Below are 7,827 nucleotides of genomic sequence, written 5' to 3' on the forward strand. Positions count from 1 at the left end.
CCAGCCCGGACAGGGTCACCTTGGAGCGCTTGTTGGGAGAGGCGGAGGACGGGGGCTGCAGCGGCGACGACGGCGCGCGCTTCCCGCCGCCCTTTCCCTGTCCGCTGCCGTTCGCGAAACTACGATGAGTGTCCACCATGCGCTCTTTCTCTTTTCGGAAGGACTCCGCGGCGCCCGCGGCCGGCGCCGCTCCCCGCAGCGCGGCGGCGAGGAGGAGGAGCGGGAGTAGGAGGGATAGGTGCCGGCGGCGACGAGGCAAAGGAGCCATGGATCCCTATCTGTGCAGCGGAGGGAGGGCAACACACGCCGGTGGTGGCCGAAACCCTAGTGAGCGCACGACTCCGCGACGCCCGCGGCCGGCACCACTCCCCGCAGCGTGGCGACGACGACGAGGAGCGGGAGCAGGAGGGGGAGGTGCCGGCGGCTACGATGAGTAGGGGGCGGAAGGGCAACGCACAACGGTGGCAGCCGGAACCTTAGCGAGTGTGAGCGTCGTGGGGAACGAACTGGGAGGGACAGGATGGGGTGGAATGGGCCAAACTGGCCTCGCGGGCGGCTGTTTTTTTCTTCTTCCCAAAATGCCCTCGCCACGTCTATACTGGAGGACTCGAGCCGCGCAGTACAGGCTATACCGTTCACGATTTCATCTCTCGAATTGAGCAGTATAACTCACTTCTCACCGTTCGTTAAGTAAGATTGGACGGCTGATATTTCACCCAGGGTACCGTAAAAGAGCTCTAATGGGTTGTCTTATTAATCATCTACTTTCCCGTTTTTAAATGTAAGACTTTTTAAAGATTTTATTATAAACTACTTACATATGTATATAATCATATTTTAGAATGTAGATTCATTTATTTTGTTCCATATCTAATTTATAATAATTTTTTTAAAAGGTCTTATATTTAAAAACGAAGGGAGTATATGAAACTGCTTGTTCTGCTGGAATTGGTAGACGGGTAAGAAGATAAATGCAAAATTATTGACACCCTTGATACAACGGGAATAGGTCATCGATAACAACCGATTTTCTAGCGTTATAGATCGACCGTAATTCTACAGACAGACTTGTCTCTCTTTTCTTTCTTTCTCCACCTCAACAACAAAATCCTAGGTGGTGCTCCTTATAGACAACTGAGTGTACATCGTTGTACATATTCTTAGAGCAAGTCCAGTAGAGCCCTCAAACCCTCAAACCCTTAAAAAAACCGCTTTTTTTTACAGTTTTCATTGAAAAAATGGCGTAGACTAGAACCCTTAAACCCTTAAACCCGTAAAAAAATTTAGAGGTCCAACCCTCAAACGCCTTCCCAGCCTGTAGAAGTGAGGGTTGGAAGGAAAAACTCCCCCCAACCCGCACTCCATTTCCACCTTCGCGCGGGAGGAAGTTGCTTCCCCGCTAGAGGAATCCGCCGCCGCCGCCGCCAGCCCGCTGCCCCTCCGCGCCCCGGCCGCCGCCCCTCCGCGCCCCGCCGCTCCGCATCTCGGTCGCCGCCCCTCCGCGTCCCGCCGCCACCCCTTCGTGCCCCGCCCCGGCCTGAGACGCCCGACCGCGTCCCCGCCCCGCCCCAGTCGCCGCCCGCCCGCGCCCCGCCTCGGCCGGCCGTCCCCGCCCCGCCCCGGTGATTTTTTTTTTACTTTTTTAGTTTTTAATTTTTGCTTCATTGGCACTAATTGTAGCCACTTGGTATGTAGATGGAGGTGAACAACGACGACATGGACTTGTTGTCCGATTCGTCGGATTGGTCGTCATCCGACGATTCGGACATTGACGAGTTGTTGCAAGACGACGACGTCGAGATGATGAGCCTCCTCGTCGACGTGCAAGCGTTTGAAGACCGCGTGAAGCTTATGGATCAGAGGAGAGGGTCGAAGATGGGGCGACTCACCATCTATCGGAACCGCGCTCTCGAACACGAGCATTTGATGCAAGACTACTTCGCGGAGGTACCTACATACCCTCCTCGTCTCTTCCGCAGAAGGTACCAGATGCGTCGTAGTTTGTTTGTGAAGATTGTCACCGATTGTGAGGCCGCCTCCTATTATTTTAAACGTCGTAGATCCGCCGCCGGTATCATGGGGTTTAGTGCATATCAAAAGATATCGGCGGCAATGTGGGTACTCGCTTATGGCATATTCGCGGATTATACCGACGAGTATCTTCGCATTGGGCAAGATACAACCACGGAGTCCGTCCGTAGGTTTGCCAAGTTGGTCATCCGGTTGTATGGTGAGCAGTATCTTCAGGCACCAAACGAGGAAGATACAAAGATACAAAGAGAAATGATATCAATGTCCTCAATAGATCTCCTTTGTTCAAAAGATTAATTTCTGAGGATGCTCCAGCTTGCAACTATAAAATCATGAACAATGAGTACTCAATGGGATACTATCTCATCGATGGCATCTATCCCGAATGGGCAACTCTTGTGAAGTCCATCAAGGAGAAAAATGGGGTGCCCTTAACAAGAAAACATGTTCATTTCACCAAGGCACAAGAGGCAGCCCGCAAAGATATTGAGAGAGCTTTCGGTGTTTTGCAAGCAAGGTTTGCCATAGTTCGGGGTCCAGCTCGGTTTTGGAACAAAAAAACCTTGGTGAACATCATGAAATGTTGTGTGATTCTACACAACATAATCCTAGAGGATGAGAGAGGGTTAAACCTCCCTTGTTTCTATGACAATGTTGGTACCCGTGTGCAACCGGAAAGAAACCCTTCTCGCATACACACTTTTTTTAAGCATATCGTGAGATTGAGGATGCAACCACTCATGGTCGGCTCCGGGATGATCTAGTAGAGCACCACTGGCATTTGGATGGGCGGCGCATTGGCCCATGATGTATCTTTGTTTTACTTTTCTATGTTCTATTTGATTCGAACAATTGTTGTAATTTGCTCAAACATTGTTGTAATAATTTGAATGATTATTGTTTTATTTGATGGTGTAATAATAACTAGAATGATTATTGTTTTATGTCAAATGTGATTGAATTTGTGATATGTCATATGATGAAATGTGATGAAATATGTGATATATGAAATGACAGTTTTAAGGGTTGGGGTTAAGGAATATTCCGTTATAAGGGTTGGGTTTGAGGGTTCTAGTCTTTGCCCCTGTTTTTCAACCCTTAAAAGTGTCAAAAATGACCAATTCTCAACCCTTAAAATTAGTTTTAGATTTTAGGATTTGAGGATTCTACTAGACATTATCTTAACAAACAGGGAGACCTGTAAAGAACGGTGCTTCCTGTGCCCTTCAGCTGAATGGCAAAACACAGACATGCTATATAAGTCCATACTCAGTAATACAAATCAAGTGTGGTGTAGTAATTCTACATATGCCCTCAAGCAGAGAGCCAGATACCACACCCCAGGTCCTCACCCTGAGCACAACACCACCCAAATCCTCAAGCAGAGAACCCTGAGCACAACACCACCCAAATCCTCAAGCAGAGAACCCTGAGCACAACACCACCCAAATCCTCAAGCAGAGAACCGAGCACCATGGAAGGACCCTGTGGTTGGTTAGTTAGGACTAGCCGCTAGGAAAGCAGCAGACAAGTGATGCTCAGCGCATAGACATCAGGGTGCGCCTCTGGACAGCCGGGGTCTTGGAAGTCCGAGTAGCCTTGGGATCAGTTCGCTTCAGGTTCCGGCTCACCATCTTCTCAATCTCGTGTATGGAGTTAGCCAGTTGCTTCTCCACGTCGTCTTCTCCACTTGGTCTGGATGGAGACTGCAAGGAGCAGTCATCGGATGCCTTCACCACTGTGGCGCACTTGCCCTCACCCAAGCAGGTTGCTGATGCTGCGGTGGTTTCGACAACTTGAGCCGAGCCAACACACAGGGTTTCATTTGTTGGTGCTGTGCTCCGATGAATACCCTCATCTGTTTGTGCTGGATTCTCAGGCTCCGAGGAATATTCTTCATCATCAGGTTCCGAGGAATCTTCTTCATCATCCCACTGGAGCTGATGCCGAGCCGCAGCATCTTGCAGCCGACTTTTCCTCTCAACAGCCTGCAGAGATTTTAGTTAGTATAGCACCAGACTGCCATGGAAAGGGTGAAACTGCATTTCCATTTTCATCATGCTAAAGTTGACACAGTCTACAAGCAGAATTTCAACCCTTAAAGCAAACGGAACTGTGAGCAGGAATAAAAGGCATGAAAAGGTAACTATTTCAGAGAAATGTTGCATGTTTTACTCAAGGGAAGCAGTGAAGCAAAATTTTGTTGTCAAGTCTACATTAACTGATGGTTCTTCCAGCAAGTTTATGATTATATCCATTGTAAGCAGCAAATTTATAATTCCAAAATATTAGAATAAAAAATGGTACTGAACATGGGATTGAAACTTGACACACAAACACATTGCTGAAATAGAGCATCCAGGTTATACCGTTATAATATAGCATAACCGGGAAGAGAAAAGATTATATCCACTGTAAACAACATATTACAGAACAAACTGGAGTATAATTCTGAAAAAATTAAAACAAAGATGGGCAGATAACTGAACATGGACAACAACTTGACACAGGAAAACATCAAAGTTCTTCTAATATTGCATCATCTAAATAACAATATATCCATTGTGTAAGCACTATATTACAGAGCAACTGGAGTGTAGTTCCAGAATCTGTGAGTTTATAATGGATATATGACCGAACGTGGAGTAAAACTTGATACACAAATATCTTGCTGAAAGAGAACACTTGAAAAGTAAACTGAGATTACGGCCCAAAAACTACATTATGGATGTACAAATTCGATACACCAGGTCAGATGTTGCATGAATCTCAGCAAGGTACAAAACCAACATAAGCTAGATGATACTGTTGTGAATACTTACTGTATACTCCTGGACGCCATAGACAACAAGGTACAGCTAAAATACAGATGGCCATACAATGTAAAACTGTCATGATCCATGGAGGAGCAGACCCACACGAGGAAATGTTTATCACCTTGATGATTGATGTGATATCGCGGAGTGGGGTCCTTGGGTACCACTCAGGTAGGAAGCTTCTCCTCTTGGGTGCAGTCCACGCAGCCCACGCTGGTGGCACGTTCTCCTTGTTGCTGGACGGTGACGGGACCAGGCGAGCAAGCGGCTTGACGGCGCCCTTGTCCACCACAGCTCCGGGAGACACCACCCTCCTGACGAAGAATCCACCGCCACCGCCAGAGCGATCGGCTGCAGCCGTCCTGCTGGCAATCCTCACTTCAGCCATCTTTACTGCGAGAAGATTGGAGCAGATCAGCAACGCAAGAACTCAAGAAATGCATCCAAGATGAATACGTGGTCCTAGAAATCACGAGTTGTTCTGCTCTCTCACCTCTTCTTTCTTCTAACGTTTCCTGCGGCAAATTCCTGGTACACTCCTGCAGATTTGAACAGATTTTCAGGTGAAATGGACCAGAGAAACAATCAGAGAACGCGCGGATAACGAGTCAATGGAGAGAGTTTACACACCTTTTGCTCGTCTCTTATTAGGATTTCTTGTACTTGCCCGGTTGCTCCCCTAAGGATCTAAAGAACCTGCAAGAACGCCTCAACGATTAAGACCTCACGAAGAGGACCCATCAAGAAATCGTCTATTCTCCAACTCTTTTTGCTCAGAATCTGTAAAAACTTCCAGAGATTCGCAACCAAAGAACAGAATATATTTTTCGAACTTTCAAAGTTTCGCAACCAACGAACCCAGGAAATGTTTTCGAAAATAACCCAAGATATGGATCAGGAAAAAGCAGGAAATCCGTTTGGGCGGACGCGAGCCAACCAAATCTTCCCAGATTTCAGACTACTCACCTCAGATTCCTTCCGCTCCGAATCCTGCACGCCAATCCGCAGATCTGAGAGACCATAAACGAGAGAAACGCACCAACGAATTGCTCGGGAAAGCGCAAGAACACAACCTCCCAAAGAAACCTGCAAAATTTCTCACGATTTGCTCTGCGCTTGCCCGATTCCAGCCGATTCGAACCTCGCAACGGCTACTTCCTAAGGTACGGCCCTACTTGACCCCTAGTTCTGGGTAGATTTCTACGGTTCGGGCTTCAAAGTGGCTATGGGTTTCTATCTAATCTCTTCTTTAGAAGAAGTTTCTCGAGGTCTAATCTAACTAACGGGAAGGGGAGAGGAGGAGCGGGTTCTGGGCGTGATTCAAATAAGGAGGGCCAAAGTGGTCGCCGGTGTACATGCGTGTTTTAAATGGACAGGGAGCACCGTCTTGTGTCGTGTGTCTGGCTGGAGTAGAAAACGGGCAGAGTCGTTCCCGCGTATGGACCTGGTGTATACTACTTCATAACATTTGACCGTTGCTTGCCCTGTTGCGGAGGTCTTTCTTTTTTTCCTTTCTCAAAATAAGGGTATCAAGTGTAGGTATGTAAGAGCATCTCTAGCATATCCCGCAACCACAAAACCCACTTAAGCATTAATAACTGTTGTGTTTACGGCACGGGGGAGAAAGTCGTCACGTGCAGGTCTCGTGAAACGGCCCTCATGTCGCATATGTCGAGTTCCCCTTCGACCCTCCCTCAATTTGTTGGTTCCTTCATCTCTCGCGTGATTTGGCAGTAGGGGCATTTCAGCTTCTTCCTTGCCCCCCGTCCCTTCGTTAGTCTCCTCAGCCCCGCCCCTTCTCGCCTCATCGCGTCACCAATAGACCACATGGAGCACAAGTAGCCCCCGGTCGTCGGTTTTCATCCCTCGCCGACCCCATTAGCGCCGCCTCGACCTTTCGTGCCTCCCGCCGTCGGTGACGTTGTAGTACATTGGGGATGGCTCACCCACAGGTAGCCCGGCAACATGTTGGAGAACGTTGCATGGGAAGCAAAAATTTTCCTACGCACACTCAAGATGTACCCAAGGAGATGCATAACTACGAGAGGGGGAGTGTATCTACACACCCTTGTAGATCGCTAAGCGGAAGCGTTAAGAAACGCGGTTGATGTACTCGTACGTCTTCACAATCCAATCGTGATCCGTCCCGATCAAGCGTCGAACAACCGACACCTCCGCGTTCAGCACATGTGAAGCTCGATGACGTCTCTGCCTCCTCGATTCAGCGAGCAAGGGCGAAGTAGTAGATGAGTTCTTCGACAACAGGATGGCGTAGCGACGCTGGTGGTGGAGCTACTTCAGCAGGTCGCCAAGCGCTGTGGAACCAGGACGAAGGATGAAACGGGAGGGAGAGAGGGCACCCGCCAAGGGGTGGAGGATTGGTGTGCGGTTGCCCTCCCACCATCCTGTATTTATAGGACCAACTAATCCTAGATCCCTCCTCCAAGGACTAAGCATCTATTTGAGTGGCTAACTTACGAGTACAAGAATAACAAAAGTGTTCTACTCATAAACGAATGTGAACTATTAATGATCAAGAAGTGATCTTGAACACATGCCTACGAGTCAATCATAACCCCACCATGTTCCCTTCTTGGTAACCTCACAAGAAGAGACGGTCATGGCTACGCACACAGTTGGTGTATCTTAATTGAGTTTCCTTTAGGTTTGCTATGACTGGGTAATAAACAAATTTCCAAGTTGCCACATAACCGCGGACACGACTTTACAAAAGATTTAACCCTGCAGGGATGCTCCAACTCATCCATCACAAACTAGCCACAAGCTGCATGGAAAACCTCAACCACGGAAAACATGTAGTCTCCTCGGAATCCCGGTGGAAACCTCAACCTCGATACAGCCCAAAGTATCCTCTGAATCCCATGCACAAGACGGTCGATAAAGGTAAAACAAATCCAGCAAGGACGCCCGACGTGTCGACGAACCCGATAAGAGCCACGTATCTCATTCTCAAGACACG

The 7,827-nt window shown here is 48.2% G+C and overlaps 1 protein-coding gene across 4 annotated transcripts; it reads right to left on the reverse strand.

The window, feature by feature from the left end:
• Positions 1-3,232: 3,232 nt before the first annotated feature.
• On the reverse strand, positions 3,233-6,174 carry LOC123402727. Of its 4 annotated transcripts, none has more exons than XM_045096678.1 (6): positions 5,950-6,173; positions 5,814-5,857; positions 5,478-5,543; positions 5,341-5,386; positions 4,969-5,240; positions 3,233-4,019 (listed from the first exon to the last, which is right to left on the reverse strand). In XM_045096678.1, the coding sequence occupies exons 5-6, from the start codon at positions 5,233-5,235 to the stop codon at positions 3,570-3,572; spliced, it is 717 nt and encodes a 238-aa protein (XP_044952613.1). In that variant the 5' UTR covers positions 5,236-5,240; positions 5,341-5,386; positions 5,478-5,543; positions 5,814-5,857; positions 5,950-6,173; the 3' UTR covers positions 3,233-3,569. The 4 variants fall into 4 exon arrangements, with proteins under 4 accessions (XP_044952613.1, XP_044952616.1, XP_044952615.1 ...); XM_045096681.1 differs by having other exon boundaries at positions 5,814-5,837; positions 5,921-6,173; XM_045096680.1 differs by having other exon boundaries at positions 4,969-5,235; positions 5,814-6,174.
• Between the last annotated feature and the right edge of the window lie 1,653 nt (positions 6,175-7,827).

Source organism: Hordeum vulgare, chromosome 6H (assembly GCF_904849725.1).
Source record: "Hordeum vulgare subsp. vulgare chromosome 6H, MorexV3_pseudomolecules_assembly, whole genome shotgun sequence".
NCBI classification, from domain to species: domain Eukaryota; kingdom Viridiplantae; phylum Streptophyta; class Magnoliopsida; order Poales; family Poaceae; genus Hordeum; species Hordeum vulgare.